Genomic DNA, 20,577 nt, shown 5'->3' on the forward strand with positions numbered 1-20,577 from the left:
AAAGGGATAAAGACCCTGTCCGCGCGCAGCGTCACGAGAGGCCAACAGGAGAACATCAAAAACACACATGGACATTTAGCTTGGCACAGTTTCTGTTTTCAGGCATTTTGGAGCCAATTATGAGACACATCCTTCAAATAAAGTGGTTATAATGACTATTGTTGTGTAATTGCATTGGATTTCAAAGAGATGTTTTAAAGGGTCCACAATGACTCCAAATGTGAGCCTAGTGCACTGTTTCCCGGCTTTAACCTTGGCCCACACGTCCTATTGACCTCAGAGGTGTTATAATAACCTGTAAAGCAGACAAAGGCATGTTGTAAATATGATTTTTTCAATATATTTTTAGATATTGTAAATGAAAAAGCTTGTCCTAAATCTCCAAATTCGTCTTGAGCTCTGGATTTTTTCATGTTTGATTTAAAATCTGATTTGTGGGTTTAAATTGATTTAAAATGGAAGTTTGGTGATCTCAAAGTGCTTACAATGACATGTATGTACACCTAAGATATGTTTTAATGTAGTAAAAATGTACTATTGTTGGTTTTATTGGGAATTCCTCCCTGCCCTGCAAGCAAAGGAGCCCCGGGGGTCTCAGTTTCACAGACGGTGCTTCCATTGTTTTAAAACATCAAACAATGTGATGGGCATCATGTTTTGCATTGCAAACTCAAATAAAGAAAACATAGAATGCAGATTCTTACGCACAGAGTAATTATTGGGAGTGTGTGTGAGCACGCACTGGATTTAAATGAGGCTTCTTCCCCTTTACTGGGGCGAGGATGGGCGTTTGTGGACTACTCCGGGGTCTGCGTCACGTGGCCTAGTTTCTGCCATCCTATTGGTCCAAGGCACGTGTCTGGGAGGACGGTGGGAAAACGTCACTCGAGGGGCTCGTATTGAAAATAAGAACAAAACTCCAGAGTGAGAGTATTAGAGCATCAGTTTAGGAGCCTCTTTATTTACCCTTAGTTTAGTTTAGGTGTAGCGGAGCGCACAGAAATCGGATAAATTGGACGGTGCGCAAATGGCACATTTAGCTCAGCTGTAACCCGAGGTTGAGGGAATATATGTCAAAAAAGTATGCTTTTCTCAGAGGACACTATTGCAAGATTTTGCATGGTGTCCGAGGCGCTCACTAGCATTTGAGTTTTATTTTTTTTAGCGTGCAAAAAATCCTGCAATTTAATTTCTCCCCAGAAGTTCTTTTTTGCACATTTTAAATTGCAGAGGCGACAAAGGGGTTAAAGCGCGTAAAGGAAAGTGAATCAGTATGGAAGAAAATGATCAGGGCAACAGAGACGTGGTGGTGGAGGAGTCGGCGGATGAATCCAACAGAGATGAGTCCAACAGAGCCATCCTCCCCATGCTCCATCAGCCCGGGAACCCGCAGATCCCGCACCGGGTCACCAATTTCTTCATCGATAACATCCTGCGCCCGGACTTCGGACGCAAAAAGGACGGTGGAGAGACCCGAGGATCAGAGAGCAGCCTGAACCTCCACAGCCCTGCTCAGACCGAGCCGGTGGGGGGGAACACGGTGCCGGCGGAGGGCACCTCCACTCCTCACACTGTCACCGGGACCAAGAAGCCCCCTATAGCCGAGGAGGAGCCCCTGAAAGCCCGCAGAGAGAAAGGAGACCAGTGCCTAAGCTCAGACTCAGACAGTTCCCAAGCCAGCTCGAACCCTCCCCAGTCCAGTAAACCCATGCTGTGGCCGGCCTGGGTTTACTGCACCCGGTACTCGGACAGGCCTTCTTCAGGTTGGTGCTTCACATCGTTTTCACTCCGTACCGTATTCCCGGTAACCTGAAATACCCCGTAACACTGACCCCGGATGCCTTGACCGAGTTCTCCCGAGTGGAGCAGCGACGCGTGCAGAGAGAGCGGAGCAAAACTGAGAATATACTGAGCATAAAAGCACGTAGGATTTTTGTAGAAATATTATTTAAATGTAAAACGCAAATACATTTGGTCCACGAAGAGTATGCGGTTGTAAAATGTGATTTTATAAATCTAAATCAATCTAAATCGGGATTTTCCGTGAGATGAGGCCTGTTTGAAACTAGAAAGGAATATTATGTATTTTAAAAGTAACTTGTATTTAAACTACTCGCAAAAGTCATTTTAAATACATTTTGAAAATAGCTGTTTAGAATTTACGCACAGATTTATTTTCTTTAAATGTTACAAGTTGTTGTTTATTTCCTCGGGTTTGAATATGATGAAACCGGGGTCGTATAAATACAAAAAAAAATAGCTCGATGCTGAAAGTCTCCCAGAGGAACTGCTTTTTGCAAACAATTATATTCTTGTTTTGGCACTTTGCTGAAAGTTGAGTTTGGGGTGAATTAAAAATGCATGTTTCCACAATGGACGCTCCTTATGTGTGTGTGCTGTCCAGAAGTGTCTCCTGGTATTATTCCCTGTGTTTGTTTAGGCTATAAGAAAACATTGTCAGCCTGCAGAAAACTTAATAGGAGCGTTTTCTGGAGCGTCCATAAAGTGGAGTACAACTTGTTCTCATGCATTATGTAACGCTGTATGGAGTAGCGTAGAGGACTACTACGAGTTGTAGAGCTGCTCAGCTTGTATATGGGCTGCGTGGAAAACACACACAGACAGAAGCTGATTCATCATGTTCGGCGTGTTGTAGAGCTTCATGTATGTTTTCCTCTGATTGGAGGAGGGAACCAAACACGAAGGCCTCTCAGCAGAATGAAAATGATCGTAATGTGTTGCTGCTCTAAATTCTCTTCACGTTTCCTCCATTGAGGAGCTTTTCAAGTGGCCCACAAAAACAAAAATGCAAAGCAGCTGCAGCGAACTGTATCCTGTGCTGTTGCTGCGTAAAAGTGATGTTTCTCCTACTGTCGTCCTATTGGTTCATAATTCCTTATTACTACAGACAGTGTGTGTGTGTGTGTGTGTGTGTGTGTGTGTGTGTGTGTGTGTGTGTGTGTGTGTGTGTGTGTGTGTGTGTGTACGTAGCCTATATGTGTGTGTAAGCGAGGAAGAAGGATAGGAACAGGGAGGGAGGGGGGAGGTTTTGGTTCCTGGGTGTTGGTGGTGTCAACAATTTTACAATCGTATTAAAGTGTGCCAAAAAAAGGCTTTGGGGAATCAATTAAACTTATTCTGTGAATTGTTTAAAACAAATCACGTAAGCCCCGAATGACTTGAGGATGCATGCACATTGGTTCACTTAGTTATTTATCTATTTTGGATCGTTAAATACGTTTTAAAAATCTATGCTGTCCTCTAAAACAAACTTAAAGCACCTGTTTTGGATACATACACATTACCCTTGGTGTTTTGACAATGGTTTACATATTTATCTATTTTGGAAAGTCACATTTTCTTCTAAATAGACATTACGCACCAGTTCAAGATTAATACGCACATTACCGTAATAATGATTCATGCACAATTGTTTATTATATGGTAAATACGTTTTCAAATCTAATTTATCTTCTTAAGTAGACTTTACGCACGGATTCATATTACCCTGGATGTATGGATTGGTTTACTTATTTCTCAATTTGGATAGTTTTAAAATTCAGTTTCCTTCTAAAATACATTTTACGCACGAGTTTTGGACGCATTTGCATGAAAAGTAGGAATACATACCACTTAGAGTAGACTGAGTAGTTTACTGCAGAAAACTATTTTTAAATTCATTTCTAAAGTTGTTATTGAGCCGTATGCATCATTACGTTTGGCCTTGTAACCATGACCATGTTTTGATGCTGACAAAACAATATCCGAGTGACCCCTCCCCACATTACAGTGCCAAAAAACACCAGTTTAAGATGTCTCTGTTTAAATAGAGTATTTTAAGGAGCAAACTATATTTAAAATACATTTCTAAAATTGATATTAAACCGTATGCTTGGTCACGTTGTTGACTTGTAATCCTTTCCATGTTTTGATGCTGGCAAACCAAGATCTGCGGGACCCCTCCCCACTTTACAGTGCCAAACACCATCAATATGCAGTCTCTGTTTCAATAGGATATAGTTAGAGGTTGATTGAGTATTTTATGGAGCAAAAATATATTTAAAATTAATTTCTAACGTTGTTTTTGAACCGTTTGCATGATTACTTTACTGCCTTGTATGTTTTGATGCTGACTAACCACTATGTCTGTGCCCCCTGCCCACCTTACAGGGCCAAGATCTCGAAAACCAAAGAAGAAATCGACCACCACCACCACCACCACCACACCCACCACCCCCCCAACCAGCAGCAGCAGCAGCAGCAGCAGCAGCAAAGAGGACAAACGACCACGGACGGCCTTCACTGCAGAACAGCTGCAAAGACTAAAAACCGAGTTCCAGACGAACCGATATCTGACGGAGCAGCGGCGGCAGCACCTGGCGCAGGAGCTGGGCCTCAACGAGTCCCAAATCAAGATCTGGTTCCAGAACAAGAGGGCCAAAATCAAGAAGGCCAGCGGGGCAAAAAACTCTCTGGCCTTGCACCTGATGGCACAGGGACTTTACAATCACGCCACCGTCACGTCCAAGGACGAGAAATCCGACAGCGACTGATCAGAGGTCTGTTAGCCAGCCCATAAAGTCCTCTGGTGAACCCGGAAATGTTGATAACCTCAACGTTTTATGTTAAACATTTATAGATGGGGTCCCCAGCACATAGCAACTGCCGGAAGCTAACCTGCATATGTTGGGCAATTTGCGCAATTAGCATACATTGTGTTAATTAGCATGAATTACGATTATAGCGATTATGTGGACAATAGTAAAAAAAAAAAAGGCTTGGCCGATTCGGACAGTTATGGAGTGATTTTTGGGGGTAATTGAGTCAATTTCTGACATAAATGGCAATAGTTTTACTCTGTGGGCTGATTTTGATTAGATTTTGGATCGATTTGGAAGATTTAGTCGACTCTTGATCATTTGGATTGGACAGATTTCCTATTTATTTCTAAATATATCAAATTCAGTCCACAGAGAGTACAAATATGGCCACTTTCTGATTAAAACTGCAATTTTGGATCCTGAAAATGTCAGAAATGCATTAAATATCCTCAATAACCCCCAAAACCACTCAAAGTGTCCAAATCGGCGAAGCCATTTTCAAACTATTGTTTATACGCAACAATGCCATTCATTTTAATTAACGCAACGTAAACTAATTGTGCAAATTGCTCAACATATGCAGGTTAGCATCCGGCAGTTTCTGTGTTCTTGGGACCCTTACTATACATTTCTATCATTAAACGTTGGGGTCTCAACATGTCGGGTTCCCTAAACTGGCACCAGGACCACAGAGCAGCCTCCTGACGAACAGACGCTATAGTAATCCTACGATAGATTTTTATAGAGATATCACAGCAAAACTACAGGAAATATTTAAAGAAACCAGTATACTGCTCACCCACTACAGATAAAACCGTCCCTACAGAATGTCAGTCTCTATAGCCTCCTGCAGGAATATTATAGTGGGGTTTCGTTATATGGGAGGGGTCTGTCAAGCCTACAATGCAATAATCTCATCGAATAAAGGGCCAGTGTAGAGAATACCAGCATCAATTGTTTTAAAAAAATAAATAGAGATATTTCTACAATATCACGTCTATAAAAGATGTTGTATAAAAGTCATTGTTTGTCCCCCCCCCCTCCCCCCCAATATGAGGTGCTCACACCCTTCATTTTTTCTATAGGCCTCTCATGATTGTCATTTCTCCATGGCGCTAAAGCTGCGATGTGTCAGTGAAGTGAACAAACCGAAGTCCAAAGAACATTTGTGCTGCACCCAGGCTACTGTGAATTTAAATAAATGCTAACACCACTTTTTATTATTATTCCCATAGTGCTTGTTGGTTTGTGTTTCAATGTGAAAACAGGGCAGAGAGAGGAGGGTGTTTTTAAATGTAATTGGGCAGACAATGAATTTTGATACGTTTTTAAAAAGTGATTTTTTTTTGTCTAACGCCACTAAAATGCTAAGCTAGGCTAAGCTAGGCTACCCCCCTCCAATGCATCAGTGCAGCTGTTGTAGTTTAACCAGCAATATGAATCATTTTGTAGCTCGAAGGCTCACTCTGTAGCATAAAGACAATGATGACCCCCCCCCTCCTTCTGTTCTAGAATAGCCTCTACAAATCCTTCTCTATATACAGTTTTATTACATTTATCATGAAAAAGGCAAATCCATCACTGACTGTATTACAAATCGTTGTTGAAAGGACTTATGTGTATTTATATAGATTATATTGAGAAAATCTATCCAATGACCAGTGTTGCTTTAGAGTAGATATCTGAGGTGTTCACACTGCTTGTTTATCTTGCAATAACTTCCTTTTGTTTCTTTTTGTTTTGTGAATGAAAATAGTTTATGGGGCCTTTTTGCATGAAAGCTGCAATTTGTTGTACTTGGGGGGGCAAAAATAACTGTGTTTATAAACTTTATCGACGGGAGTATGAAGTTTTAGACTGTATCCATACCAAATTGTGGACTTTTCTGCCTTTTTCAAAGTGTTTTTGTTGTGTATCTGCAAAAAGTGTGTGTGAATTAAAATCCACCAAACAGAGACACACTTTGCCTTAAAGTTCAAGTGTGAACTTTTTTTCTGAAACAGAAACTGTGCCGAATCAGAGAAGCAGTATTACTTCAAATGCAGACTATTCAATGCCTTTATGAAAACACTGCTGGTACGACATTATGAATTTACTCATCAGCGTATATCTATCTATATATGAACATGTTTCAATGAAATTACAACACAGAGTTGTAGAAGACAATGCTATTTTTTATTTTATGTTGAAGTATTCTTTGGTATAAGTGTACATAATTTGTATCATGTATTAATTGTGTAATTAACTGCCTCCTGAACACTGCAAAAGAAGAGTTAATAAAACCTTGAAGATTATACACAAACATGTTTCTGGCATCTTTTTGTAAAAACAAACACAAAGTGTGACCTCAAATCAACGCTGAGCTTCTGCACGCATTCAAATCTGGAAAACAACATGCATTATTAGCTTAAATTAGGCAGATATATACAAAAATAGTTGCCTAGATGTCAAATACTCCCAAATATAATCACATATTATTCATTTGCATGGCATGACAATCCTCTCCCACTCATTCACTCATGGGCGGTTCTGCATCGCATTCACACAGGATCAAATTCATGGCTTCTGAGATTAAAACATTTGCAAAAAAGCATGCAAACATTATGCAAAAGGGGGGTGGTGGTTGTTGGTGGTGAAGGGGGGGGGGGGGGGGGGGGGGGGGCTTGAACAATTCCCAGGCATGTTTCCACAACAATGCCTTATCTGCATTTCCATACTTGCACCGCTAGTCTTTGAACGCCACGTCTAACGGCCGTGCATAGAGCGATGTTTCCACGACGGTCAGTCCTCCTCCTCTGAAAGCTTCTGTCACAGAACTGAGAGGGGAGAGAGAGAGGGGGAGAGTGAGGGGGGAAGAGAGAGAGAGGGGGGGGGAGAGTGAGGGGGAAGAGAGAGAGAGAGAGGGGGAGAGTGAGGGGAGAGAGGAGAGAGAGAGAGGGGGAGAGTGAGGGGGGAAGAGAGAGAGAGAGAGAGAGAGTGAGGGGAAGAAGAAGAGAGAGGGGCGCGGAAAAAGAGAGAGAGAGAGGGGGAGAGAGGGAGGGGGAAGAGAGAGAGAGAGCGAGTGTGAGGGGGGAGAGAGAGAGAGAGGAAGAGAGAGAGAGGGGGAGAGTGAGGGGGGAAGAGAGAGAGGGGGAGAGAGGAGGGGGGAAGAGAGAGAGAGAGGAGGGAGAGTGAGGGGGGAGAGAGGGGGAGCAATGAAGGTCAAAGCCTGTCATGGCTGCAGGTGGCTGGTTCGCCCCTCCCAGTACACACACTACTCTCGCTCACACACTCACATCTTACTATCACTCGGGTTTATTTTATTTTTCCTGGCACACACACACTTGATTCCACACATGCTCTCTCTCACACACACACACACTTGATTCCACACACACACACACACACACACACACACACACACACACACACACACACACACACACACACACACACACACACACACACACACACACACACACACCACACACACACACACACACACACACACACACACACACACACACACACACACACACACACACACACACACACACACACTTGTTTCAGGTCCAACAAGAAGAAAAATATTCACTCGCAGAGAAACTCCCGAAGTTCAGACAGGGACACGGGGCACGGAGCTGCAGGAGCGCTCTGCTTTAATACGGGAAGATAACTTGTCTCATTGCAGCAAAGAGTGAGCTTTAGATGCTTGGTGTTGCACATGTCAACATTTTACAATCTTACCTTCCTGTTTATTCATCGAAGTGTGCAACCAAACTGTTTGGGAATCAATAAAACCTGTAAGCCACTCATGAAGACAGATGTTGGTTTACTTGTTTCTCTATTTTAGGTTTTAAAAATCCAAGTTCTCTCTTAAAATGTACTTTATGCGCCCGTTTTAGGTGCACACATTACCCTATAATGACACCACATGAATGGACAGTATTACTCGTTTCTCCATCTTAAATATGTTTTCAAAAATCTAAGTTTTCTCCTAAAATGTACTTTATGCACCCGTTTTAGATGCATGTGCACACACTACCCAAATCAGGACAGATGCATGGACAGAGGTTCACTTATTTCTCCATTTCAAATATAGTTAAATACTTTGAAATATCTACGTTTCGTCTGAAAATGTACTTTAAGCACCCGTTTTAGATTTAGTGTTTTTGACATATTGGTTTGGTCGACTTATTTCTGTATTTGTACATTTTTTAAATCTATGCTCGTTACGTTTTAGACACATATGCTCTATCCAAAATGTCAAGTAGGAATACGACACTGGTTAGACGTGGATTGAGTATTAAGCCATAGTGGCCATGCTTATTGTGTGCCTTGTAATGATGACCATGTTTTGATGCTGACAAACCAATATGTGTGTGTGTGTGTGACCCCTCCCCACACGGCCAACAGCTCACAAACCAAAGAAGAAAGAGAGGACCAGCGACCACGGACGGCCTTCTCTGCAGAATCAATAGCCGAAGCTGCACGAGCACGCTCTCTTTGCTTTTATGTGAAAGTAATTAGCAAAGAAAGTGTCCTCCAAAACAACATCACATGGAGTACAAATCACCAAGTCGCCTCTTGTGCAAGAACGTGCAGAAGTTGAGCAAAATGCATGAAATAAAAGTGATTTTCTGCAAGTTCTCAAGCTGTAAAGATGGAAGTGAGCGCAGGATACATCAGGAGAGTATCAATGTCTACCTCTAAAACACAAAAGGGTCCCCCCCCCCATCCTACTATGACCTCTCCCACCATCCTCCCCCCCCCCCCACTGTGTCATTTACCCACTTCTCTAAAAATGCTTCCTACGGCCAGAGTGGAATCTGCTGCTCCGAGGTGCCCGGGCTTTGTGGCGGAAACATAATTAAAGTGGTGAAAGATGTAAAAGGTGAAGAATGGGGATGACATCAGGCCAATTTCACACTTGGCACTCGAGTGGCTAGGTCCAAGCCAGGACTGTTGCCTCGGTACGCAGATCAAAGCCCACTGTCACCGCACCACTGCTGCAAAAAAGAGAGCTAAAGGGACACCTAACTATGCTAATCCCCAGGACGAATATATTTTAATCTTGTTAGAATACAAGTTAATGCCGAGGCTCAGTGACTGAACTCTTCTTGGCAAGAAAGAGAGAATTACTTTTTACCTTTTCTACACATTCGGCACGGGGTAAACAGAGTCTGGACTAACTTTTCTTTACATATAGTGTACAGGAGGCTAGGCAGGCAACACTTTTCATTAACGAGCGTCTGAAGCCCCCGCCAACTCACAAGGAAATGAGTATTTTGTGGACTTTCGGTGTCTCACATAGAGCCCTCCCTTCTCCAGAGCACCTTGGTAACCCTTGATCTCTCATGGATGACTGCGCAGACAATGGAGAGCGGATGCTTTCTGCAGAAGTCACACCCAGGCAACTCTCATTTCACACACCGGGTTTGAGCGACCCCTTGTAAAGAGATGCTTTTCAATAAAGGTCCTTTTTGTTCACTAGGGCGGAAACTCAGGGAAAAACAAATCTCTCCCCGTTCCCTTTTTCCCATAGCCGCCATTTCTGTTTCCCCAGGCTTTAGAGGAGTGGATTAAAACCAGGAGATATGAAATCTTACATTTAAGTTAGAATGTGGTTTCCTTGATGAAGCGCAAAGAGAAAGCACTTGATTGTTCTTTTTTGGGGGGAAATTAATGAGAAAACACTTTAAATCTGAATTAAATGTTTATCTGTTTATAAAATATTAAATTTCACACAATGACTGAATTGTTTTACTTTCTCTGCACTATGGATTTAGCTTCAATAAAATGACGTTTTTTGGTAACTAACTTTCATTATTTTGACATGTTATCTTTTGGGACAAATGGAAGCAGATATACCAAACATTTATTTTACCCCAAGAAACATCGACATCAGTCTGTTGCCTAGTTGATTCATCATAAAGCCTTAATGTTGATCATCATGACCTTCCAGAACATATTCAAATTGCTAAAAGAGTCCGAAATACAAAGATATTTTATTTATCATTACATAAATCACATCTTAAAGAACGATTATGTTTTTGCCTCTCATCAAATAAACTCATCAATTAACAGAATTGTTGTATTGTGTTCATCAATGAATTGATTCAATAATACATATGAAACATTACTTTTAATTGCTTTCTCATGTAAACAATATCATGAAACACACTTAAACCTGTCTGTTACCAAATGACTTATTATAAATTAGTATGCATTACATGGTATGCACGAGTTCAAATGTTATTAAATTGCATTTCAAATGTCTTAACAAATGTCTTTATCATAAACCATGCAATTAGGATGATGCAATCTCACAATCTTTAGTATTAAATCACCATGCAATTATAACACAGTTTCACACCAACGACTCAGTTCATGTTTCCTGCATTCCCAAGTTTACTTTGCACAGAAAGTTTTACACCCAAAACTTCCCTGTTCGAGTTAAACATGCAACAAAACACCTGCACGAAAAAACAAGCCCTGACTCCAGAATGAAAACCAGCGTGTTTGAGGTAAACACTGCTGAATATCTCTCAAAATAAGCACTGAGTTCTTGTTCTAAAAACATTCTGGAAGAAACAAATGCATGCAAAGGAACCAAAGGAGGCTGTAATGTGATCTGCTGCATTACAATTCAATAATTCATAAGATGAGGGGGTTGAAAACCAGATCTCCTCAACAGATATGGCTCTTTCTGTATGCTACATTTCCTACGGTGGCCGACAGGTGCTAACGCGCTACTAAACATTTCCATCAGGAGAAACGTGCTGCAGCTTCAGAAACGATGCAGATATAAAAACACAAAGGTTCCACATCAAGAAACATCTCCAGCAACTTAACACATGCATGTTTAACTCTTTAGTGTCCCCTGGTCTCCCAGCGGTGTGCGTCACTCTTCAGTGTCCCCTGGTGTCCCAGCGGTGTGCATCACTCTTTAGTGTCCCCTGGTCTCCCAGCTGTGTGCGTCACTCTTTAGTGTCCCCTGGTCTCCCAGCTGTGTGCGTCACTCTTTAGTGTCCCCTGGTCTCCCAGCTGTGTGTGTCACTCTTTAGTGTCCCTGGTCTCCCAGCTGTGTGCATCACTCTTTAGTGTCCCCTGGTCTCCCAGCTGTGTGCGTCACTCTTTGTGTCCCCTGGTCTCCCAGCTGTGTGCGTCACTCTTTAGTGTCCCCTGGTCTCCCAGCTGTGTGCGTCACTCTTTGTGTCCCCTGGTCTCCCAGCTGTGTGCGTCACTCTTTAGTGTCCCCTGGTCTCCCAGCTGTGTGCGTCACTCTTTAGTGTCCCCTGGTCTCCCAGCTGTGTGCGTGACTCTTTAGTTTCCCCTGGTCTCCCAGCTGTGTGCGTCACTCTTTGTGTCCCCTGGTCTCCCAGCTGTGTGTCTCACTTTTTAGTGTCCCCTGGTCTCCCAGCTGTGTGCGTCACTTTTTAGTGTCCCCTGGTCTACTAGCTGTGTGCGTCACTCTTTAGTGTCCCCTGGTCTCCCAGCTGTGTGCGTCACTCTTCAGTGTCCCCTGGTCTCCCAGCTGTGTGCGTCACTCTTCAGTGTCCCCTGGTCTCCCAGCTGTGTGTCTCACTCTTTAGTGTCCCCTGGTCTCCCAGCTGTCACTCTTTAGTGTCCCCTGGTCTACTAGCTGTGTGCGTCACTCTTTAGTGTCCCCTGGTCTCCCAGCTGTGTGCATCACTCTTTAGTGTCCCCTGGTCTCCCGGCTGTGTGCGTCACTCTTTAGTGTCCCCTGGTCTCCGTTGTGTTTGGTTTCTACAGCTTTTAGTAGACGCTGCCATGTCTCCTCAAGTTGCTGAATGTTCTCTAAACGCTGCATGTGTTGTCAAGTTGCTGAAGATGTTGTGGAACATTTCTGTTTTTATATCTGCATCCTTTCTGAAGCTACAGCGTGTTTCCCCTTACTGTGCGTCTGTTGTTTGCACCTGTCGGCCACTGCAGCCTCCCTCTATATTCTGAAATTAAGATGTACAATGTACAGTCATGCCATCTCTGGCCTTTGTTACTGAGTTGTGTCTCTTGCTGACACAGTGAGACAGGGTCAAGGATACATCCGACTCACCTCAGGCCCCCTGCTCTCCCTCGGGACCCAACTGTCACTCACTCTGTGGTTACGCATCACAACTGACAGAGGCACAAAGTGAGAGCATCAACAGCAGCATCATCCTCCCCAAAACCCATCCTTAGCATGACATCTTCCTCCTCGTCCACTCTGCACTGTGGAGGGAAGCACAATCAACACATTCACACCACGAGACAATAAGAAAAATGTCATTCAGAGTGAGGAGAAGTCCTACAAATAATTCACCTTAAGATTCTCCACCAGGCAGTTGCTGCAATAGAGTTGTTATGAAGTGGCAGCCAGACCTGCAGATGATGGGTTATTGAGACGGCATTAACACACACACATCTACTCATTGAAACAGCGTTGGGTTGCTGTAGCGTATAGCTTGCTTTAATTGGGTTTAAGTAGATGACATAATAAGCACATGCATGGAGCTGTTAGAGTAAGAGCAAAGGGTTCAAATGATCACAGCACTTTGTACATTAAGAGGGAATATAGCCACTGATATTCTGTACTGTAGCAGAGCAGAATTTAAATCATGCTGTGGCCAACGCTGAGAGAAATTACAATTAAGACAGATATATATGATTAATATAGCGAGCAGGGAATAACAGATTATATGTAAACGGATAATCAGGATACAACAAAAGGTAACTGTATTCCCTTATAGTTACGATGAAAGCCGGGTTTTCCTTTAAATAAAATCATTTCTGATCCTAAATATCTTTCTTTTCTAAGGCCACAAAATACACTTAAGTAAAAAACACCTAGTATTTCTTTGCATTGCATTTGATATTGACGGAAAGTAATCGGGTTACTTGGATTGTTCAAATAACCCTCCTAACCTTTTCAGCGTGTGCTTGTTCACCAACGGAAAATGTGGAGAATGAAATGGCAGTTGGCCAAGACCTTATATTTAAAGTAACGGTCAGAAAAAAAGCATATTTCATTTCCCATTTAGCCGCACTACGACAACGCTAGCCAAGGGGTTTTCACCAGCCATGTCTAGATGAGGTTTATAGCATTAATTCTCACTATTTGCTTCTACACCCTGACAAATGAAGACTGTGTGAACCCCTGCTTTCTGGTTAACCCCTCCACTGGTTTCCGCCCCAATCTACCTGTCTAGACTCCTTCAGATTCTACATTGTTCTCACTCGGCCGGATACACTGAGAAATAATAATCATCTCGCCTGGCGTACGAGGAAAGCCTCGGTTCAGTCGACCGTTTCCAGCTCACAGCGGTGGGCGTCTCTCCCTTTTCTCCCTTTCACTCATTCTGCTGCCATGCTGCCATTTTAACTGCTTCCTGAGTGGCAGGCGGGCGAGAGGGCGGGGTGTTTTTGGGAACAAGTGGGGACGGCGGCCATGATGGAGGAGTCACTACAAACACTGAGGAACGGCCTCAATATCAAACACACACATTGGGGATTGTGTTGTGGCGAGAATCCAAGTATGACGCGAGAGAGGAGTGAAATACACGAGACATCACGAAAACCTAGTAATTCTCACAATTTGAAAGCATTTCATCCTCGTTTTTGCAGGACAATTCTACGTGTGTATGTTTAAATCTTAAATGACATACTCTACATCAATAATAAGGCCATACAGTGAATAGTACAAAAGTAAACATCAATACGATATATCAGTGTTGGCGAGAATCTGAGCGAAACATAATTTTAGCTCCATGAAATCACACTTGCATACGCTGTGTATAAGTACACATTAAAGGGGAGTCATTGTTGGGAAGAGATACAAACATGCAATTTAAATACAGATAAAATAAAAGGACTTATAATAAAATATATTGTGAACAAGGCACGCCTTAAAAAAGCAGCTCAGGAAGACGAGCATTACTCAGCTTTTAAAATAAAAAAACATCTCAATGAAAGTATATGTTTGGGTTTATCCTCAAAATGCTTGTTGAGATTGAGAAGTAAGACAAATGTTGGATTTACTTACTGCGCATGTGGAATAAAACGTCCAAAAATGACCAATACGTTTCACAAATTACAAAATGAATCGAATGACAATTAAAAAAATGGATAAATAAATACAAAAATGGACTTCCTGTATGTGTCACATTTCTTTTTTAAATCCAAAGAAAAAAATGTCATGAATAAATTAAAACTCCCTGTAAATGTCACAAATAAAAAACTTCCAAAGTATGTCACAAATTAATAGTAACAATACAAAAATGTAATTCAGTTATTGTGGGATCAGATGACCTGAAGCACACCGATATACATCTCTAAGCTGAGAGGCGAAGATCTTATTGTTCTTGTGTCCAAACTGCAGATGTCAGAGGATTTTAAAAAATAAAAAAGGACGTTTTTGCCACGCTTCTATTCCCTCAAAGCAGATTCTTTATACAATGTGGGTCCCCCGCCTCATTTCCCCACCCCCAAAAGTGGAAATTAAAACAGAAAAACTGCTTCCTAGGATGACCAAAGTGTCTCCTAACCAACTATATTTGAGGTCAAAGTTCATTAAGTCCCCTTGGAAACACCAGGGCAACACAAGATGGTCTAGACAGGTCATGGTATCCCCCAAAACGCCCAAATCACCCCCTGGTTTCTTCCGGAAGGAGCAGCCAAGTGCAGTTTAAACAGTTCGGAGGATGGGGGTCGGACCTTTGAACCCTCGTGAGGTCGGATCAGCACCTCCACCCTCCACTGATCAAAGCTGAGGATCCTCCGTGTCAAAGGGGGGAGATGAACTCTGTAATCTAGACGTGTCCAAAAACCCCAATTGTCTTCTTTTCACAAGAGCCCCCAAAATGGACCCTTCCGGTGCCGCTGATTACATTAAAAGAGGAGGACGACAGGGTCTTTTCACTGAGGGCGCCTCGGACAAAAGAGCCGCTTCCGTGCCCCCTTTCGCCATCTGGTCCCCCAAACAGAGAAAAAGGAATGAAAAAACACACAGAGGCTTTTAAAATGAAAAGGGCCGCTGCTGTTTGCCTATCTGTCCGTCTATCCCATCTATTCAAACATACAGTAAAGCCCTCGCACAGATTGGACGCCAAAATCTGCATCAGCAAATAAAGCGAGGCTGATGAGCAGATCTACGGGTTTAACCGAACATACATCATTATCACTGCAAAGATAATCTGTGGTTTGGATAGATCTGTGATGGAAATGACCAGAAAAACACGAATACATGTGATCATTTTGAGTTTTAATTACAATCCAGTCAAAAGAAGGAGGTAAATAATTGAAAACGAAGCACTTTGGCCTAAAAAACAAAAAAATATGTTGTTTTTTTGACATAAGCGTTGTGTACGAAGGTGTGTCAGTTACAATAGGTATATCCTGCATGATGCACGTCTATCCCTATTGGTTAGTTGTGCGTCAGTGTTTTTGCACATGGCGTCATGACGTTTGGATCCGATATGTTCCCATTTGATTTGTTGCAGCTGCTGTTTTGGCCGCAGATTACTCGGCAGCTCAAGTTGCCATGAAAAGACCCAGAAATCCAAATTCGCTGATTACTAAACCGCTGCCAACAACTGGCGTTTTATTACGAGTATTTCTAACCTCAGGTCAGACAGACTTCATTAGGAGTTTGCTTTGTAACTTAAATATTAAAATAACCAATCAAACGAAGCGCTGGGAGTTTAAAAGACATCATTTTGGACGTTATCTGGCATTTATTGGGGTGTGTTAAAAAACCTGATTTTACATTGATAAGCCGTAAATGTACTTTATTATCTCCTCGTCTGGTTGTCTTTCGAACACAATGTCCCATTTAAAATCCATGTTATAATAATGTAGTGTTTCAGGTACTTCAGGTGAGTTTGTGTGATGTTAGATTGATCAGATATGGTGATGTGGAGAGTACACAACTTCCTACATTTGCCCAAATATATGAAAATATCCACAGTATTATAACGCAGTATCATGTTTTGTAATACTGTTTAAATTCTCATTTTTTGCAAAGATATCGTCCCCTCTTATGACAGTTTTTTATCGATTATAAACCATTTGAATTATGATTATATATATATTTGTAATCAATGGTTTATATGATGCACTCTGTCATTAAATCTGCTTTGATATTCACTCTTAAATCAGTGCTTTGATTGCTTTAATTTCACAATTGATATGCATATGGTGCTCTTATTTTTGACTGTTCAACAAATTGAACAGATTCCTGCCAATACACAGCCCTACATTATATGATACAAATGCTAAAAACCATTAGGATTTAGGATTTTAAGGCTCCTAAAGTGTGTCTATCAACATGTGTTACTCTGCAAAAATCACTATTAAAGACAAGCCAGATAAGTTTTAAAGGACCCATGCCATTCTTTTCTGGTTATCACCCGTCCCCTTGTGTTGTGAAGGTTGTTCTGCATGTGAACGGTCTGCAGAGTCACAAACCCTCAAAGTGCACCCTGCAGCGAGTAAAACTCTAACACAGAGAAGACCTGTCTGTGCTGCCCCAGAACGCCTCGTTGGACATTTCTCTTTTCCCATTGTTTGCTTCCTGGGCTCAGTGACGTGTGAACACCCAGATCAACAAGAAATGGACCAATCCGTGGAGCTCCTCACACACCAGGACCCCTTGGCTAACTAACAGGGAGTCCCATTGACTTGCATAGAGCTCCCTGGTTGGTAATAGACGAGTTGGGGTCGTGGAGCAATGCTCTCCGCAGACCCATTCTCACAGCGTTATAAACCTTTTTCTTTCTCAATATCAAGCCACACTTCATGTTTTTTTTTTCGGCTGTGAGTGTTTGTGTGTGTGTGTGCTCAGGATGAGTTTCGCGCTGTATCGCCGACCCGGAAACCTGTCCGCTCCTCGCAGCAGCTCGAAGCAACGAGCCTCGCAACGAGCCTCGCAACGAGCCTCGCAACGAGCCTCGCAACGAACCTCGCAACGAGCCTCGCAACGAGCCTCGCAACGTCCCGACCAATCAGAGCACACTGGGCTCATAGGGAGGGGGGGGGGGGGGCAGGAGCTCCAACAAGGCGTTTAGGACAGAGAGTGAATACACAGACTTTACAGAGATGCTGTGAGAAACCAATGTGAGTTTGGAACATTGAACAATGTAAATCTATTCTAGTCGAGCTCAACAATGGAATTATGATCAGTAGAAATGGCCATGACATGGGACCTTTAAGTGAAAGTACTTTCCCTTTAGGTTTTAAATGGACCTGTCACTCAAACGTTTTGATGTAGATCTGCTGGATTAATCCAAATTAAAAGTGTTACCAGAACAAATTGATGTTTTAATGAATCATGAGAAACGGAGGATATCCAAGGTAAGACTCCGGCACCTAAAGACCATTTTTCTCCCATTAACTTTCCATTCTAGGTGAAATTATGTAAAGCTGATTTCAAGTATTGAACTTTCATGTAAGTTTAATATATTTCGCCTGGTCCGACACAGCACATTTTCTAACTCTTGATGATCTACAGGTACTCATTATCTGCCTTTGTTATAAGCTGCTGCCTCTTTCTTCATTATTAAATCACATCATCCAGACCCAAACACTCGCCTGCTTTTAATCCATTTATAAATAAGTGAAATGCATTAAAATAGGCAAATAACAACATATATCAGTATGTAGTGTCTCTACTTTAAAGAGTCCTCTCCTGCTGATGTTCAGGTGTATATCAGTATGTAGTGTCTCTACTTTAAAGAGTCCTCTCCTGCTGATGTCCAGGTGTATATCAGTATGTAGTGTCTCTACTTTAAAGAGTCCTCTCCTGCTGATGTTCAGGTGTATATCAGTATGTAGTGTCTCTACTTTAAAGAGTCCTCTCCTGCTGATGTTCAGGTGTATATCAGTATGTAGTGTCTCTACTTTAAAGAGTCCTCTCCTGCTGATGTTCAGGTGTATATCAGTATGTAGTGTCTCTACTTTAAAGAGTCCTCTCCTGCTGATGTTCAGGTGTATATCAGTATGTAGTGTCTCTACTTTAAAGAGTCCTCTCCTGCTGATGTTCAGGTGTATATCAGTATGTAGTGTCTCTACTTTAAAGAGTCCTCTCCTGCTGATGTTCAGGTGTATATCAGTATGTAGTGTCTCTACTTTAAAGAGTCCTCTCCTGCTGATGTTCAGGTGTATATCAGTATGTAGTGTCTCTACTTTAAAGAGTCCTCTCCTGCTGATGTTCAGGTGTATATCAGTATGTAGTGTCTCTACTTTAAAGAGTCCTCTCCTGCTGATGTTCAGGTGTATATCAGTATGTAGTGTCTCTACTTTAAAGAGTCCTCTCCTGCTGATGTTCAGGTGTATATCAGTATGTAGTGTCTCTACTTTAAAGAGTCCTCTCCTGCTGATGTTCAGGTGTATATCAGTATGTAGTGTCTCTACTTTAAAGAGTCCTCTCCTGCTGATGTTCAGGTGTATATCAGTATGTAGTGTCTCTACTTTAAAGAGTCCTCTCCTGCTGATGTTCAGGTGTATATCAGTATGTAGTGTCTCTACTTTAAAGAGTCCTCTCCTGCTGATGTTTCAGGTGTATATCAGTATGTAGTGTCTCTACTTTAAAGAGTCCTCTCCTGCTGATGTTCAGGTGTATATCAGTATGTAGTGTCTCTACTTTAAAGAGTCCTCTCCTGCTGATGTTCAGGTGTATATCAGTATGTAGTGTCTCTACTTTAAAGAGTCCTCTAATGCTGATGTTCAGGTGTATATCAGTATGTAGTGTCTCTACTTTAAAGAGTCCTCTCCTGCTGATGTTCAGGTGTATATCAGTATGTAGTGTCTCTACTTTAAAGAGTCCTCTCCTGCTGATGTTCAGGTGTATATCAGTATGTAGTGACTCTACTTTAAAGAGTTCTCTCCTGCTGATGTTCAGGTGTATATCAGTATGTAGTGTCTCTACTTAAAGAGTCCTCTCCTGCTGATGTTCAGGTGTATATCAGTATGTAGTGTCTCTACTTTAAAGAGTCCTCTCCTGCTGATGTTCAGGTGTATATCAGTATGTAGTGTCTCTACTTTAAAGAGTCCTCTCCTGCTGATGTTCAGGTGTATATCAGTATGTAGTGTCTCTACTTTAAAGAGTCCTCTCCTGCTGATGTTCAGGTGTATATCAGTATGTAGTGTCTCTACTTTAAAGAGTCCTCACCTGCTGATGTTCAAAAAGCTCTTTATTTTTCTCATACTGCCTGTGCTGCAGCACCTTTTTTCACCCTCTGTCTGTAACCAGAGCCCAGTCTGCTCTGATTGGTTAGCTGGCCAGCTCTGTTGTGATTGGTCAACCAGCTTAGAGATGTCCCGCCCCCTTAGCCTATCACGTACAATGTGATTGAGCTCGAGCCAATAGGAGCGTGAGTGTTCTAAAATGAAAATATGAGGCTTTTTCATGCTCAAGACCTCCTGTATTGAGATGCACTCAAAAAGGGATTACACACACACACACACACACACACACACACACACACACACACACACACACACACACACACACACACACACACACACACACACACACACACACACACACACACACACACACACACACACACACACACACACACACACACACACACACACACACACACACACACACACACACACACACCACACACACACACACACACACACACACACACACACACACACACACACACACACACACACACACACACACACACACACACACACACACACACACACACACACACACACACACACACACACACACACACACACACACACACACACACACACAGTGGGCATCATCTACATTTTATTTTGAAAATCACTTGATGTTTTTGAGCTTGTCGAATCCGTGCAGCACCAGCATAAATGTTAAAACTTGATGAGGCACTCTTGGCACAAATACAACTATTTTGGACACTTTTTAAAGGAAGAAGTGTGAGAGAAATATCATGCACAATGAGAGAAATGCACGACTTAACTGAAGCTAACTCCTGCCCTGCTAAAAGTCTACTTC

General features: G+C 42.3%; 1 protein-coding gene and 1 long non-coding RNA gene across 4 annotated transcripts in view; one reads left to right on the top strand and one right to left on the bottom strand.

Moving 5' to 3' along the window:
* The window catches only part of LOC117559537, a 37,357-nt gene that overhangs the window by 5,004 nt on the left and 11,776 nt on the right, over positions 1-20,577 (bottom strand). Inside the window, exons 5-7 of one of the 3 annotated variants that reach the window (XR_004570983.1) lie at positions 12,904-12,962; positions 12,658-12,812; positions 7,313-7,417 (exon numbers count right to left, since the gene is read on the bottom strand). This is a non-coding gene — a long non-coding RNA (uncharacterized LOC117559537). Of the gene's footprint in view, positions 1-7,312; positions 7,418-12,219; positions 12,813-12,903; positions 12,963-20,577 lie in introns of those variants that run through there. The other 2 variants (XR_004570982.1, XR_004570981.1) reach the window with 2 other exon arrangements.
* On the top strand, positions 937-6,903 carry en2a (engrailed homeobox 2a). The gene is made up of 2 exons (XM_034236325.1): positions 937-1,763; positions 4,171-6,903. Exons 1-2 carry the CDS (start codon positions 1,274-1,276, stop codon positions 4,551-4,553), a joined length of 873 nt encoding a protein of 290 aa, XP_034092216.1. The 5' UTR covers positions 937-1,273; the 3' UTR covers positions 4,554-6,903.

The sequence above is a fragment of the Gymnodraco acuticeps genome, unplaced genomic scaffold (assembly GCF_902827175.1).
Source record: "Gymnodraco acuticeps unplaced genomic scaffold, fGymAcu1.1, whole genome shotgun sequence".
In the NCBI taxonomy this organism is placed as follows: Eukaryota; Metazoa; Chordata; class Actinopteri; order Perciformes; family Bathydraconidae; genus Gymnodraco; species Gymnodraco acuticeps.